Source organism: Rhizophagus irregularis, chromosome 15 (genome assembly GCF_026210795.1).
Source record: "Rhizophagus irregularis chromosome 15, complete sequence".
In the NCBI taxonomy this organism is placed as follows: Eukaryota; Fungi; Glomeromycota; class Glomeromycetes; order Glomerales; family Glomeraceae; genus Rhizophagus; species Rhizophagus irregularis.
Genome location: NC_089443.1, coordinates 3,520,698 through 3,539,137, shown reverse-complemented (window position 1 = coordinate 3,539,137; position 18,440 = coordinate 3,520,698). Strand labels below are relative to the sequence as shown.

At 29.3% G+C, this 18,440-nt stretch overlaps 3 protein-coding genes across 3 annotated transcripts; 2 read left to right on the top strand and 1 right to left on the bottom strand.

Moving 5' to 3' along the window:
- Positions 1–181: 181 nt before the first annotated feature.
- OCT59_007493 (Cyclin-dependent kinase catalytic subunit) lies at positions 182–1,696 on the top strand (the record flags this gene model as incomplete). The annotated part of the gene is made up of 8 exons (XM_025313823.2): positions 182–221; positions 311–470; positions 622–739; positions 832–1,002; positions 1,067–1,193; positions 1,272–1,308; positions 1,380–1,521; positions 1,604–1,696. 8 exons carry the CDS (start codon positions 182–184, stop codon positions 1,694–1,696), a joined length of 888 nt encoding a protein of 295 aa, XP_025186571.2.
- Positions 1,697–6,290: 4,594 nt separating this feature from the next.
- Positions 6,291–7,585, bottom strand: OCT59_007492 (uncharacterized protein; the record flags this gene model as incomplete). The annotated part of the gene is made up of 4 exons (XM_066149071.1): positions 6,291–6,481; positions 6,599–6,775; positions 6,989–7,217; positions 7,577–7,585. The coding sequence occupies 4 exons, from the start codon at positions 7,583–7,585 to the stop codon at positions 6,291–6,293; spliced, it is 606 nt and encodes a 201-aa protein (XP_065998722.1).
- A 9,656-nt stretch (positions 7,586–17,241) lies between these two features.
- OCT59_007491 (uncharacterized protein) lies at positions 17,242–17,493 on the top strand (the record flags this gene model as incomplete). The annotated part of the gene is made up of 1 exon (XM_066149066.1): positions 17,242–17,493. One exon carries the CDS (start codon positions 17,242–17,244, stop codon positions 17,491–17,493), a length of 252 nt encoding a protein of 83 aa, XP_065998721.1.
- Between the last annotated feature and the right edge of the window lie 947 nt (positions 17,494–18,440).

Genomic DNA, 18,440 nt, shown 5'->3' with positions numbered 1-18,440 from the left:
GATTCTATACATAATTTCGCGTGTAATCATTCCAAATTGGGTTTCTACGTCTCGAACCTTCATAAGCGAATAAGCGATGAATTAGATTTACATAATCTTCATTTCATTTGTCCTTCCCTTTATCCTCCTTTCACTTTACTCACTTACGATACCAACTTTTCTTATGTATAACCCTGTCAAAATGAACGACAAATACTCGAATATAACAAAGATTGGGGAAGGTAAATTTAATTAGGATAAGTATATTGCACGAAGGAAAAAGTTTAATATATGTATATTAAAACTTCCTTTCAAAACTCTTCATTTATAGGAACATACGGAGTTGTTTACAAGGCCGAAGAAAAGAAGACAGGTCGGGTCGTTGCTTTAAAAAAAATGCGACTTGAGTCTCAGAATGACGAGGGTGTACCCTGCACCGCTATGCGAGAAATAGCAATATTGAAAGAAACTAACAATAAAAACGTTGTAAAGTAAGCATATTATTTTTATAAACTTTATCTCAATTTAATTTAAAGATAAAATGACGCGTAAAAATGACGCGTATTTTACAGTTAATGTCAGCATACTACTTATCGTTTACCGTTGGGATACAAATATTTAAATTACTCCATCATTCTTCAGGTTGCTAGATACTATTCACGCGGATAAAAAACTTTATCTTGTGTTTGAATATCTCGATATGGATCTGAAGAGATACATGGAGATGACTCCAAATCAATTTTCAACCGAGATAATAAAAGTAATTATGATTAGAAACCCGATAGATACAGATTTTACAATTGAAATCTTTTAAATTTCTTCTAACATACCACTTTATTTTCACATTTTCAGAAATTACTTTTTCAGTTAGTTAGTGGCGTTCATTATTGCCATTCCAGACGCATACTTCATCGTGACCTGAAACCTCAGAATTTACTCATTGATTCTAATGGAAATTTGAAATTAGCCGACTTTGGTTTGGCAAGAGCGTGTAGCATTCCTATGAGAGCTTACACACATGAGGTAAAGAATTTTAACCCGCAAATTTATAAGATATATTTGATTAATTCGATTTATCATTTATTAGGTTGTAACTCTGTGGTATAGAGCTCCTGAAATTCTTTTGGGATCACCGCAATATTCAACTGGAGTTGACATGTGGAGCGTGGGGTGTATTTTTGCAGAAATTTTAAAGAAAGCTGCGTTATTCAAAGGTAAGTTACAATAATCACGTGAACGAACAATTAATATGTGGAATAATTATTGACCGCAATTATAAAACTTGTTTACAGGCGATAGTGAAATCGATCAAATTTTCAAGATATTTACGTATGTTTAAGCTTTGTATCGACGATTATTATAAAAGTGCAAATAATAAAGTTGTGTCACGTGATTTGTAGTTTTCTCGGGACTCCTAATGAGTCGCTTTGGCCTGGAGTGACAAATCTTCCAAATTTCAATGTCACATTTCCATATTGGGTTCCCACGCCGTTCGAAGATTTTTTTAATGAATTAGACGATAAAGGAATTGATCTATTAGATGTAACGTGAAAAAAATGTCAATAAAGTATCTTTAAATAATCAAATTTTATAGCAACTAATTTTATACTTTATTATTATATAGGGATTTTTGACTTACGAACCTAGTTGTAGAATATCAGCAAAATCTGCCCTTTTTCATCCCTATTTTGAAGACTGCTATGAAATACCATTTTGAAGAAACGATATCCATTTTGGACTTTGTAGATAAATTCGGACAATCAAAATTGTAAATAATACAATAATTCGATAGACATTGTCATAACTATAATTACATGATAGGAATTTTTAAGCTGTAAAAAAATCTCAGCTTATAATGTGTTTATAGGTAAGTAATAAATATAATAATGGTTAGTTAATATAATGAAATAATAGAAACATCATAAACAATAAATTCTGTAAAAATGTATAAAATATGAACAAAAAAATGACTTCGTGTTTTTTTTTGTTTCGTGTCTCTCTATTATTGTCATCACAAAACAAGTACCGTATTTGTAATTTATTTGTTTTGAAATCCTTAATTAAGACGGTGTAACATTTCCTTTAAATGTGCGTACAAACAAAACTTGTAAACTATAAACGTTTCTGGGTTTTTTTTAATCAATTAATCAACGAAACATCTTGGTATCATTTATACGCAATATATCATTATTGATTCACTAGGTCTAATTGTCACACCAATGCATAAGTAATCATTTATACAGTACTGGTATAATGTTATATGTGGTGAACCTGCTGTTACACAATCAAAACCGTATAAGTGAATGTATGCTCTCTTTATGGACTTATTTCTTGTGTTAAAGATGGAAATTATTAATATAATTCTTTGTCTTTTAGTTGCAATTGAATTTTTAGATTCAATTCTTTACATAAAACCTTTGGTATTTTATTCACTCTGTTTATTTTCTTGGTTAGAAAAATTTGATATTTTCAACCAAAACATAGGTGCACAACAAATTTACTGCCATTTTTGAGGGGTCGTCTAAAGCCGATTTACCGTTGTAACACAATCTTTTATAACTAAAATTCTACTCCACGTGACCAGTGACATTTAAGGGATGTGAAAAATAATTTTGGGTGGCGAAATATAAACAGTGAAATGTGATGCCAGTGATGAATATCTTTAAGTCATGTGGGTAGAAAATTTGTTAGTATTACTTAACCTAAGGTGGAGTATAAAAGTGATACAGAAAACAGAATACAGACGCTATTTCTTATTTTTGAACTGGATATACAAAATCAGTTTATATACTACCTAAAAAAAAGTAGTGGATTTCATATTTTAGCTTAATTCTTATAACTGTATGTATATAATAATTTTGTTTAAAATTTTAACATATAATAACTTATATTCTATTACTTTATTTATAAATAAATTTCAAATGGGATTGATAAAATAGAACTTTGTACCACTTTATGCTATATTTAATTTATCTAAAGTTAAATATAACCAAATTATTAGGCTTATTTAAAGGTAATAATACTTTAAAAGCATTTACTATTAAAATACTTAGCTTTTTTAAGACAATAATTCTCTAAACTATTCAAACTTTGTGAAGGAAAAAGTCTTAAAACTCAGTTACAAAATGGATATTTAAGACTTTTAAATTATGAACACCAAAAAATACTAAAAAAATTGTTAAAATTAATAGTTATCAATTAGCTCAATAAATAAAGAATAAATTTCAAAAGAAAACTGAAATGCAAGTTTCTACTAGAACTATAAGAAGAAATTGTATAAGTTTAATATTTTTTCTGTGTTTTAGCATGCAAACCTCTTCTTAATAATAAATAAAGAAAAAATCGTTTAAACTAATGTATTAAAAAAAAAGACTGTCTGTTAGGAAATGGAATTCAATTATTTGAAGTAATAAAAGCCACTTTACAATATTTAAAAATAATGGTTCAAGTAGAACTTCAGACATCTCTTATATAGGTCATAACTGACTTTTTGCCAAAAAAAAAACCCAATTTGCTTTTTTTTTTATTTTCAGTTTTTTGCGATTATCTCAGCATCCAGTAATCCGATTAATACATGCTGCCCAAATTATTTTGGAATGCCATAATTATAATTTGGATGCTGTAATTCATTCAATTTATATATAATTTACTATGTAAAGTGCCAAAATAATTTGGGATGCCATAATTAAAGTTGCTTGTCTAAATCTCTTCAAAATCCTACGATTAGTTTTGTCAAAATTTTACTATAGATTTATTATAATTTCGGCAGAGTTTTGGCAGTTTCAGCATTTATAATAAGTTTCAGCAGTTTCGCCTTTCTCTAAAGTTTTACCAGTTTTTTAATATAACTTTAATATAGTTTCAGCAAAATTTCACTTTTTGGCGAAACGCCATCTTGCCTAAACCCCTAGGTTTCGGCAAGCAACCTTAGCCATAATTGAATTTGGGAATTTTACTTATAATTACGGCAACTTAAAATAATTTGGGTGGCATGTATAATCTAATTCATGTGGATTTTTTTTATTTGTAGAGCTTGATGAGAGCTATAAAACAAAAAAATGTTTACATAAATTGGACTACTGGATGCTGAGATAATTGCAAAAAACCTGATTTTTTTTGAAATTTAGGGTCAATTTGCGAAAAGTCAACCTTCTGAGTTGTTATATGTGAATGCCCGAATTTATTCGTGCTTACGTTAAAACTTCGAAATAAGATTCAATATTAAAAATATGGTTTCTTCAATAAAACACGATAGTGAAGGCATAATAATTTATAGGGTTGTTTTTTAAGAAAAGGATTTAAACTTCTAGTAAAAATTAATAGAAAAATGAATTATTATGATTAGTTATATTCAAATATTTGAATTACACTTACTAACTAAAATGCAAATTCAATATATAGTAATCATCTTTAAGTATTGTTATACTACTTTTAATCATAAAATTATCTAGTATGTTGTCATCCATGTCTACCACTCATGGATAAATAAGATATATTATCAAAATTATTTTATTTATTACATTTAATTAAATTTTATTATGCTTAGTTTAGATTTTATTACTTATTTAACTTTTAAACTTTAATAGTTCTCCTACATCAGGAAATTTGTTTAGGCGTAATTTAGTGTAATATTTCGGAGGTGGTGTAAAATTTCAAAATATTACACTAAAAACATAATATTACAAAAGTTTACGTTTTTAAATTTGAATAATTATAGTAATTTAAGACTATCTCGCTATCTACTGATCCAATCAAAACGATCTATAGCTCATTGGAATCAGCTCATCAAGACGAATCGAATGGTAGTAAAATCGCATTTCTACAGTTGATAGAACGCTCTATAGTATGCAATAATGTTTCAAATTAATAGAAAGTCATCTATCGAACGTAGAGATATGATTTTACTACCATTCGATTCGTCTTGATGAGCTGATTCCAATGAGCTATAGATCGTCTTGATTGGATCAGTAGATATCAAAATATTCTTAAATTACTATAATTATTCAAATTTAAAAGCGTAAACTTTTGTAATATTACGTTTTTAGTGTAATATTTTGAAATTTTACACCACCTCCGAAATATTACACTAAATTACGCCTAAATAAATTTCCTGATGTATATTTTATTATCTTTAACATTATTTTCAAACTTGAAAAACTTTTCCATATTTTGTTATTTAATAAAGTAAACATTAATAAAGTTGGGTAAATTGTATTACTTTTTATTATTAATATTTATCTTTATTAATTGAGTCAAAAATCATGACTATGGAATTCCTACTGAATTCTATCTATATTTATAACAATTCATATTTCACCAAGTATTACAAATAAGAAAAATAAAAAAATATTCTTATTTGTCTTTCTTTCTATTATAATTTTTCTTTAAGTAACTAAGCTAATAATAACTATTATAAATACAGTTAACCTTTATTATAACGAACCCTAGGTTCTAGACCTCAATTTCACTATAGAGCTATAGTGAAGATTTTAAGAGATTTGATTGGTTAATTCGTTATAACAAAGGAAATTTATTATAGTTGTCTGAAAAATTGTATATCGGGTTCGTTATATCGAGGTTTGTGTACGTCCTCTTGTTATAACGACAAGAATCCAGCTTATAAGATTATAGTAAAGATTTTAAGAGATTTGATTGGTTAATTTGTTATAGTAAGGGAAATTTATTATAGTTGTCTGAAAAATTCATTATATCAAGAGTTCATTATATCAAGGTTTAACTGTATAACTATTTTAAATATAACTAACTATAAATAAATATAACTATAAATAAATGTAACTATAAATAAATATTATACAATAAATATTTCATCATATAAATTATTTTATCCTCCTAATTATTTATCCTTTAATTAAATGTTTATTCTTATTCCATTTGGTATATTATTTATCTATATCATATAATTATTCTGATATTTATAATTACAACAATAGTTATTGATATTTTGAAAAATTTTATCCAAGAAGTGATTAATAAATACTTTAAAGAACATTTTTATTTATAACCCCAGATATCAGTATCCTCCCTCAACAATTATGTGATCAGCACAATCAGAATTTTATTTTTTTTATTAAGATCGCAAAATTAAAATTTATTAAAATAATAAAGAGATGATTCTAAAAATTTTATTAAATTTCTGAACCAATTTTTATAACATTATACAAATGCTAAAGCAGAAAAAAAAATCATCTTTATACGTTTTCTTTGTCATTGCAAGTCTTGTCTTCTAAGTTAGGCTTATTTTTCAAAGGACAATTGCGTGAATTATGATACCATGACTTACATAACGAACATTACCTTTTATTCCTCTTTTTTGACCCTTCTGCAGGTTCATCATGATGATTTGACTTAGAATATTTCATGGTATTGTTTTCAATTGCTGACAAATATCTTTTATTTGATGAATGACCTTTACCCTTATGTTGTAGTGGATTTGAAATCATAAAAGTATTAATTTCTTGATTTGTATCTTGTTCAATATCGTCTAAATTTTCATTTCATGTAGAAAGTACAAGTTTTTGCTGTTCTATAAATCTTTGCAGAAGATCTTCAAAAATTTCACCAGAATTGTTTATGATTGCTAGATTTATAGCTTTCTTACATAGCCCAAGTCCATATCCATAAAATGCTTTTTTTGAATCTTTAACAGGTGAAGCATAAACATTTCGTCCACAAATATTTTCTAATGCTTGAAAAGTTTCAGTTGAAAGTAATTCTTCTTCATTTTGAATTATACGAATAGATGATTCTTGCATTTCATTCATCAATATGAGACCTTCTTTAGAATACAAACGTAATGGTATTAACTTTATATTAAATAGTGCCTTTGTTAACAAATACCAAATTTGGACGTTTACGATATGAGGCATTTAGTGTAAAGTTACACTCAATACAAGCTGACTTCTTGTCTCGATTTTGTGTGAGATCTAATTTTTTTTTGCTTCGTACTTGCCACCATGTCTGCATTTATATGTTTTTCGTAACCAAACACCTTCTTCTTTTTCAGCTCGAACAATCTTTGTTTCAAATCCCAATTGAGTAGAGTACCGGTTCAAACATTGTTCAAGTAATTCAAAGGAAGTAAATGATTGTCCATTGTAAAGAATTTTTAAGCAGCTGTCTTCAGGTTCATCATCAAAGTCACTATTTTCAGATAAATTATCATTAATCTCAATAAAAGAGTCACCAAATACATTTTCATCAAGAGTAAGGTCAACTATCTAAAAAATATAAAAAGAATGATAAAAAAATGTAAATTTGTAAGTACGATTTCAATGGAAATCATTATAAACCAACTTTTCCCAACCCTAACCCTAAGTAATCTAAGTCAACGTTAATTTCAAAGGAATGAATTACTATAAACCAACTTTTCCTAACCCTAACCCTAAGTAACTCTAAGTCAACGTTAATTTCAAAGAAATGAATTATTATAAACCAACTTTCCCTAACACTAACCCTAATTAACTCTAAGTCAACATTAATTTCAAGGAATGAATTATTTATTATAAACCAACTTTTCCTAACTCTAACCCTAAGTAACTCTAGACTAACGTTAACATCAAAATTAATGACAACCTACCTCAGACATTTTTAAATCGGCTTTCTTCAATTTATAAAGTCGTGTAAAGAGTAAAATTAATGAAAAAAAAAATATTTTATTTAAAGAAAAGGAAGTATTTAGTTAATAATTTCAAATAAAAAGAAACAAATTGTTATTAAGAAGAGTGGAAAATTAATTTCATGGGAATTGAAATTATGTCATTATGATCGCAAAAATACGTGATCTAATAATAATATATCATGTGATAATTTGAGGGAGGATACTAATATCCCCCAGTGTAGTGTACATATTTACTACTTTAAATATATTTAGCTTTTATTTATAATAAACTTTTCTTATTACTTTTATTATAACTATTATGTAATTTTTATGCAAAATATAAAAGATTAAATAGATATTTTTTTTTTGAAAATTCAATAGTTATAAAAGTTTTTTCAAATGCAATTTCTTCAAAATTAATTAAAATAATATGTAACATATATAAAGTACAAGAAATCCTAAAAGTACTTAATCTAAAAATTTGATTAAATTTTGCAATTGTTTTATCTATTGCCTTTGATATGTAGTTGGTAGTATTATATATGGGACAGGATCCTACTTATTATTAAGATAGGTTACCCTAACAGGGCGGACATGCATTATATCACAATATTGATCACTTGCTGATCATGATATAAGTGATATCACATTAAATTTGAAGCTTTATTTCAAGCAATAAATGTTCTGACAATTTATGTTAAATTATTTTATTTAATAGTTTCATTTATTTATCAATAAATTAATATAAAAGTATTGTGGCAAAATAACTGAAGGTGTATTTTCAAAGTTAGATTTTACGTCAAATTTTCAATAATTAATATATATGCTATATATGTGCCGATCATCTGCTAACGTGACTTTAAAGCTTCAGGCAAAGCCACAGATCTTTGGGTGAAACTTAAAACTTTTACAGTATATTATTTAAGTATTCAAGAATTAATGACTAAAATAAACCTGGATAATTTTTGATAACCCAAAAGTTATCATTAAATAAATGTTTACAATTATTGTAAAATTAATATATGTCTGATATTTGACAAAATCTTTATGAATTATTTTAAGAACTAATTTATTAACAATAAATAAAATAAAGTAAATAAAATCGAAATTTTATACATTATTATGTAGGATTTGTGAAAAAACTAATTCAATGGTATTTTTTTATGTGATAATATTGGACAAGTGATCGGCAAAATGATCAGTAATATCGTGATAATATGTATGGGGATGTCCGCCCTGTTGGTTACCTTATAATCTAAAGTAAAATTTATATATAAAATTTTTTGAAGATCCTACTGTAAAAGAAAATTTTATATTACATTATTTATACTTTTCGTCAAAATGATAAAATACTAATTAAATTTATTTTGATAGACATAATGTATTTTGACAAACGTAATTAATTCATAGTAATTTTATAATAAATAGTGAATTGGTCTGTTCGCCAAAATATGATGTAATTAATTAGCGGAGAAATATAACATTATTATGATTTTTTTTCTTTTTAGTTAATTAACCAATAGAATTTAAATAAATTTTAAGGTAAGATTTCATATAATTACCAGTAACATATCTTAATAGTAAACGGGATCCTTATAGGATATTGTCTAATAATTTTTTGTAAACACAAATGTTCAAACAAATCCATATTTATGTTCATTATCTGCAGACTTTGTGGACATAGACAAACTACTAACCAACTTTAAAAATTTTTTGGCTAAAATTAACAATAAAAATGGCTAGCATTAATGCAGACAAAATATTCTAAATATGAAATTATAGCAGTTATAAACTAGATTATCTGGTTCAAAACTGTCCAATGTCTGTATCTGTATTTCATAATAATACTGGTAGTTGGTATTATTAAATAAAAAGGTAAGGCAATAATTTAACTATAAAAATATTTCTTAAAAGTTTCATTAATAGCATTTGCAATTAAATTTATATTATTGATTAAGATCTTTTACTTCCGTAAAGAATATATGTTTTTTTAACTATAACTGATACATTTATTATACAAAAAACTATCATGAAAATATACAATTTTTTTTTTACCTCTAGCTCATCAATCATATCCTTATATATAAAGCTTTCTCCAATTATTGACAATATATGTATTTTGCCATCTATTCCATTAGGATTTGCATTATAACTATCATGAAAACAATTCCAAAATACATCAGCTGGAGAAGGTATAGTTATATTCAAAAATCCTTCCATATATAAATTAGCAATTGTTTCACGATCTTTTTCAGAATTAGCTGCATTTGTCCAAAATTCAATTTATAATATATTACTTTTTATATTAGTTATTGACTTATGATTCACATATATTTATTTATTATTTTTAAACTTATATTAGAAATTTCTTTATCACGTGGAGTAATATTTGTGCATCCTGCAGTACAAAACATTGTACGCCATTCTCACAATTTATGTTCATGAAACTCATGACTTGAATTATATATTTTGCCAATATAAGTAAATAGTTCAATTATATTACTTTTTTGCTGTGCCCAATTCTAAAACACTTGATGCCATTCTTCAACTGACCCACTAGCTACTTTTTTTAAATAAAGTTTAAATAAATGTTCTATAATTGTTTTATCATGCCAGTCTGCTAGCGTGCATTCATTAGGCATAGATACTTGTAATAAAAGAACTGCTTACCTTAATTTTTGTAAAGTTATAGTATGATTTATTGCAAATAATATATCACCTGAAATTAGTTTGAGAATTCCAGTTTTACGCTATACAGCATTAGGTGAAATATCTTTGTATACAGCAATAATTTGACTATTCTGATAAATTGTAAATGAATTTTGATTTACATATTGAAAAAAGACTGATTGCTTTCCTTTATATTTGTAAAATAAAGATGCTGAATAATTATGACCAATTATTTTTGTATTTGACCGAATTTTACTAAGATAGCCAACAACTAAGGTTGCTTGTCTAAACCTCTTTAAAATCCTACGATTAGTTTCGTCAAAATTTTACTATAGATTTATTATAGTTTCAGCAGAGTTTCGGCAGTTTCGGCATTTATAATAAGTTTCAGCAGTTTCGCCTTTTTCCAAAGTTTCACCAGTTTTTCAATATAACTTTAATATAGTTTCGGCAGAATTTCGCTTTTCGGCGAAACGCCATCTTGCCTAAACCCTTAGGTTTCGGCAAGCAACCTTACCAACAACTATGGATATATTTTCTGTTTCAATAATAAAAGGATGAAATATAATTCCTTCTAATAGCTTTTAAACTGTATCTAGCTGTTCTAAACCTAAATAAGAAAGTCTAGCATATTTTGTTTTGATTCCAAAAACAGATTAGTAAACAGAAGTAATGGCCTTTGAAGCACTTTCAATAATACCACTACTTTGCCCTTTCCCTTCACAAATATAACTAGGTTGTAAAAGACTGTGAACATGATGAACTATACGAATAATAAAAGGCTGTCTATTGAGTTGCAATATAATTTCAAGTTCTAGTCATAAAGGAATAGGATAAAACGCGTTTTCGTTTGAAAAAATCCACTAGTCATATGAATATACAGTCAACTCTCTTTATAGTCACACATTTGGGACAGTCCATATTTGGTGATTATAAAGAGATGTGACTATATAAAAAATTTCTTATATTTGTATATCATAATTCCGGCCAAAAATTAACATAATTTTAGCCAGAATTATACTTAAAACTTTATTGTATCGTAACTTCGCCAATATTAATCGTAGAGAGATGATCTTACCGCCATTCGATTCGTCTTGATGAGGCGGTTCTAATGGTATATAATACGTCGAAATCCAATCACTAGATTAATTTCCGAAATTAAAAAAATATTAATGGTTTTTGTGTAATAACTCTGTCAATATTGATCCTAGAAAGACGATCTTACTACCATTCGATTCGTCTTGATGAGACGAATCTAATGGTATAAGATACATCGAAATCCAATCACTAGATCAATTTCCGAAATTAAAAAATATTAAATGGTTTTTAAGTAATAACTCCGTCAATATTGATCACAGAGAGATGAGCTTACCACCATTCGATTCGTCTCGATGAGACGATTCCAACGAGTTATAAATCGTCTTTTTATAATCACTAGGTACTGAGAAATCTAGCAAAATGTTAAATGGCGCAGTAAACGTAAATCAAGAAATATTATAATGCCGATGTTTAACATTTTGTTGAATAACTCGTCAGCCAGTGATCGGAAAAGGATAAAACTCTCCCCTTCTTAATGACTTCCAAGTCGAATTATATGGTGAAATTTGGCTGTGTCAGAATGTTCTTTTCCATGCTTGGGAAGAGTCGCAGGGTATCTCGGCTGCTTCTAAATTACGTGGCCCATCTACAAATTCTTCTCCTAATACTACTTCTCCACATCAACACAACTCTTCTTTGGCGTCAGTCTCTCAGGATTCCTGGATTTCTTGGATATCCTCTTCTATAATTCGGGGTGGATCTTGGATCTCGCACTTGGATTTTCTGCGCCGCTTAACAGTTCAACCTCTTAGGATTTCTTTCTGGGAACGGACTGGATTTTTGGATGTTGGATAGTTGACTCACACTGGCCTTCGGGTAAAGTTGGGGTATGCGATTCTGTAATAGTCTAGTTTTTCTTTGCTTTAATTTTATTTTAGTTTAGATTTCTTTACTTGTATAAGTCGTGAAGCTACTCTTTTTATTTTTATTAGTTTATTTTCTTATTTTGTAATATTGTTCGTTTAAATTCTCGATGTTTAAATATAAATAAAAATAAAGTCACAAGACTGTTTGCACAGGAAAAGGATAAAACTAGGGTTGGTCACCCTATCTCGGTGGTTAGTCACTGAAACCCTCATTAAGCCCCTGAGTATGGTGAGGTCGCAGGTTCGATTCCCAGTGACCACGGAAATAAAAAGAATTTTACTGCGGACGCTACAACCAATAGCGTGAAGGTACAGGGATTAGTGTAATTGGACTGCATCATGGTGAATTAGTGTGTACAGTTAGGCCGCACATTTCAACTAAGGGTTATGCTGTCCTTCTAACGTTCCCATGGCGCCATTGGTATGCGGCTACCGTCCGTCGAGACACTACTATACCTTGGGGGGACTTCCTGTCTAGGTGGTCACTCTACGATACCACTTGGGGTCAGTAATGGCTAGATGGTCGTCCTAGATGGTAAAGCTGAAGGTGCAATGTCTTAGTGGTAGTTTGACTTTCTGTTAGGTCTTAGACCAACCAAAGTGTTCATGCACAGAACAGGTAGCATGGCTATAGGGTTCGATTCCCTACTCCTTGGGTCCTGGTTGGTGATCCCTGGTGGTTGATACCCACCATAAGGGTGATCCTGGACAGACGCTGCTACTTCCGTTCGAGCGGTCACTACAAAAGATACCACTTGGGGTAAACAACTGTACTATCGGTACTAGGTAATCGCGGGCTGTAGTGGCCTTTGAGTGAGGCTTAGTACCTAAAATGGTGGTATGGAAGGGTACTTAGATAGTTGATGTTACTGTCGAAAGTCCTCCATGAAAGTAGATGCTCTCTAAAGGTCGTAAAATAAATTGAGTATCAGTATCATGCAATGGATATAGGATGAGTAGGCGGCGTGTACTGCTTCAGATCAGGCCTAAAATGGCCCGATGGGGGATGTCTTCTATAGTGGTGCTGTTACCTGAGGAATTAAGTACTCGGTTTAATGGTTGCCCATTGAAGATGATAGGACACAGACCCGAGATTAGTCTCATAAGAGGCAATGGGTGGTCTGGCCGACGACTTGCAAAGGAAAAGGATAAAACTAGGGTTGGTCGCCCTATCTCGGTGGTTAGTCACTGAGACCCTCATTAAGCCTGAGTATGGTGAGGTCGCAGGTTCGATTCCCATGACCACGGAAATAAAAAGAATTTTACTGCGGACGCTACAACCAATAGCGTGAAGGTACGGGGATTAGTGTAGTTGGACTGCATCATGGTGAATTAGTGTGTACGGTTAGGCCGCACATTTCAACTAAGGGTCATGGTGTCCTTCTAACGTTCCCTATGAGGCCATTGGCATGCGCACAGTCCTGTCCTCGGTCACTACTATACCTCGGGGGACTTCCCGTCCGGATGGTCACTCTACGATACCGCTTGGGGTCAGTAATGGCTAGATGGTCGTCATAGATGGTAAAGCTGAAGGTGCAATGTCTTAGTGGTAGTTAGACCTTCTGTTAGGAGTCTTGAACCAACCAAGGTGTTCGTGCGCAGAACAGGTAGCGTGGCTATGGGGGTTCGATTCCCACCACTTTCGGCAGGTGCGGTTGGTGATCCATAGTGGTTGCCATCCTGCCATGGCCAAAGGGGTGTCCTGGACAGATGCCTGCTACTTCCTCTCCGAGTGGTCACTACAAAGTATACCACTTGGGGTAAACAACTGTACTATCGGTGCTAGGTAATCGCGGGCTGTAGTGGCGCTGAGTGAGGCTTAGTACCTCAAATGGTGGTATGGAAAGTCTTAGATGGTTGATGTTACCTGTCGAAAGTCCTCCATGAAAGTAGATGCTCTCTAAAGGTCGTTAAATAAATTGAGTATCAGTATCATGCAATGGGTATAGGATGAGTAGGCGGCGTGTACTGCTTCAGATCAGGTAAAATGGCCCGATGGGGGATGTCTATAGTGGTGCTGTTGCCTGAGGAATTAAGTACTCGGTATAATGGTTGCCCATTGAAGATGATAGGGACATATGAACCCGAGGATTAGGGCTCTCCATAAGAGGCAATGGGTGGTACGTGGCCAATACGCTAACTTGCAAAGGAAAAGGATAAAACTACCACCATTCGATTCGTCTCAGTGAGACGATTCTAACAAGCTATGATACATCTTTGTACGATTATTAGATGCCAAGTTATTTAATATATTCTTTATATAACTGTGATTATAAACGGTTCTTTTTAATATAAGATTTTTGAGGATAGGTGTGATAGTGACTATAGATAGATTGTGACTATATAGGATAGATTTTAATAATAAAGTGTTTTGAACATTCAACTGGTGTGACTATATAGTAGAATGTGACTATAACGGGAGTGACTATAGAGGGAGTTGACTGTAGACCATAATGAAGTTCTGACACAATAGCACCAGTTGCAACAAGATTTCTGAAAGTTATATGAGTATTTATTATTGTCAATTTATTGGGAAAACAGAAATTTCAAATGGTATTTTTTTTATTAATTAACATAATGTCGCAATTTACTATTAAATGTCTATTAATCACATGTAGATCGGCAATTAAATTTTCTATAAAAAAGAGAGTTTTTAAGGAATTTTTCCTACTTATTATTTTTATAGCAATTAAAATAAGCAAAAAAAATGCTAGAACTTATCAATTATCAAATACATGTAAAATTCAGGCTGAAAAATATAACAATTTACAATGTTGGCTATTATTACCTATTTAAAATCAACAAATAATAATAATTATTAAAGTAAATCTTCAATTAAAAATTGCAAAAAAAACTTGTTGAAAATATTAGAAATCTTTCTATTAATAAAGTTAAAGATGCATATTATTTTTTTTAAAATATGAAATACTAAAAAGAAAAAAACTAAGGAAAATTTTTTTCAATTTACAGTCAACTCCCTCTATAGTCACTCCCATTATAGTCACATTCTACTATATAATCACACCAGTTGAATGTTCAAAACACTTTATTATTAAAATCTATCCTATATAGTCACAATCTATCTATAGTCACTATCACACCTATTCTCAAAAATCTTATATTAAAAAGAACTGTTTATAATCACAGTTATATAAATAAATCATGTGGATTGCATTAACCATTGTTTATTATTTGCATTTGGAGAATGCAAGTAACAACATTTTTCATGATGTCAGGAATGTGATACATTTTTTACTATATTTGAAAATCTAAGAAATCTGCTTGATATTTCTTATCATACTAAATTCTAAGAATATCAAGAACAATTGAAATGTTATCATGTCCATCAAACTTGTAAAATATATCTAAATGCTCAATTTAATTCTATATTACATGAATTAGATAATAAAGGGACTGTTATTATAGTTGATTATAAAATGCGAATTTTACCTAAAACATCTAGAGAAACAAAAAGTGAATTTTTTGGTAAGCATAGTTGGACATTTCACACTACCCTTGTATTTCAAAAAATCAATGAAGATTTGGATATTCAAGCTTATGATCATTGGAGTTCTAACATAAAGCAAGATGCATAGTTCATGGTATCTTGCTTTGAAACAATGTTTGAAATAATGAATCCTAAATCCTATTGAATAAAATTATAAAAATAATATTGAATAATAGAGGGCATTATCACAATTCAGAGTTGATGGCGATTATTAGTCATTGGTATTGCTGGTACAATGTGGAAGTACATGGTTGGATTTTTCTTGAGCTAGGAAAAGCGAAAATGACGGTCAATTTCCATCATATAACGGCAAGTAAATTTGTCATATTATATAATTAGTTATTTTTAGCATTTTATTAACCAATACTTTTATTCACAATTTATAGATTACACATGTAATCAAGAGATATATTAGAGTTGGATGTGATCTTATTGATGGAACCAATATTAAAATGGCATTTCAAGATTTAAGTGGAACATCAATAGCACATATAGAACCAAATCAGGATCAATTTAATATTAGGGCAAATAGCAGTTGAAAATAGTACATCAGGATAAGCATATGTTATCAAAATCATATTTATTATTAATACAAATATAAATCAAAATTGGAAGTAAAAATTATAGTAATATGAAAATAATAAATCAAAAAAATTAACACAACATGAAAATAATAAAAATAATAAATCAAAAAATTAATACGATATGAAAATAATAAAAAAAAGATTTAGAATATATATATCATGTGACATTCATTAACGCAAATTTATTCTTTGCGATATTATAAATTTTGGCTATTTATATCAGTAATAAAAAATAGAATAAAAAAAAAACTAAAACTATCCCTAGTATATCAAAATAGTTTGAATGGAACTGGCCAGTAATAGGATAATTTGCAGAGTATATTTGAACACGTCCTCTTTCTAATATTGGTACATGGACTGAATTTTCACCTGCACAAGTTGCTAGCTTTTGTGATGCTAGTTATAGACCGCCTCCCACAATTTCTGATCCAACTATACCAAAAAGTTCTTGGATGATGCCAATTCCTGATGAAAAAAAAGGTAGTATTAGAATAATTGTTTTAATAAAAAATAATTATAATAGAGAAAAAAATGCCAAATGTAAAATTTTGTATTACCTAATAATAAAACTAATTATAATCCACAATCAATCACCTGTTATAAAAACCTGAAACTAAAGATTGGACAAGAAATCCAATTACTAATAATAATGAATCAGATATTGGAGGTAATTATTATTTGTAACATATCTTTGTTCTATTTTCTATACATAAAACTAAATATGCATATATATTTTGTCACAAGAATACATAGAATAAAAATTTATTCACATGCGAAAAATCTCCAAAGACTTAGGCTAATAACATATTCTAATAATAACGCTGATCTAGAGTTTCCTTTTGATGCAGGATGGGCTTTGAAAGAGAATCTACAACTTGGTAATAAGGTAGGGTGGAGGAAAGCGTATATCAAAAAAAGATGGTTCAATATTTGCAAAGTTATTTTTTGGTGGGAAATTTGAGACCTGCAGATCATTATTTATCTGAAGCTATACATGTGAGTCTGAAAAATTTGGTTACAGAAGACGAACTTGTTTCAGAAGAAATACCAACAATAAAAACTATCAAAGGTTGGATCAGAAGGTATAGTAAAAGTTTCAAAAAGAAAGCATCAGAACATGCACTAACAGAGACAAATGGCATCATAAACAATAGTAATAGTAACGACTAGCGAGAGTAGCATTAATAAGGCTAGTAAACGTCAAAAGACAAATCTAGCATAAATATAATAACACTCACTATTAGACTATATATTATGAAATCTGTCTTTCCTCCATATAAAACTTTTTGAATAATAAAAAATAATAAATTTTTTTAGCTTAAGTAGTTTATTGAAGATCCTAAAATCACATTACATTTATTTATTTAAACTGTTATATGACAAATTAATCTGAATTATGCATTACAATCTAATGATCTACATCATTCATATAATAATATTGCGCCGCATTTTACTATAGAAATTTTATCCTTTTAATGCAGATCAACAATTAATATTTTTAAGTTTAAAATAAATAAACTTAAATTGTTAAATTAAATATACACTACTTTATTTATATACAGTAGGCGATCAAAAGTATATACAGTCAAACTTCGATATACCGATACTGTTGGTTTGGAAAAAAATCATCGGTAGATCGAATTATCGTTATATCATAAAAATCCTATATACCGATATATATATTGTACGTTGATCAATATCGGTATAAAAATTTTTTCACATATATACAAATTTATAAATTTTATAATTTTTATTCATGTAATACAGTTAGTATTTATTTAATATCACATTACAAAGTTTGGACAAAATTATCTAATGTAATTTGTTTCAAACTATTAATATATGATTTCAACACTTGATGTCTTAGTTTCTGTAATATACTTAATTCACTTGGATTAACAGAAACATCGGATGAATACTCAAAAAATACAACAAGGTTATCCAAATGACCCAAAGCTTCTCTTTTTGAAATTATTTCCATAGGTCCTTCATTCGGATCAATTTCTGGTTTGTTATTTGATTTTACCATTGATATAATTTCGTCATCTGTTAACCCTTCATTACCCTTCAAAAAGTCATCTATATGAAGAAATTCTTCCACATTCATAGGGTCATTG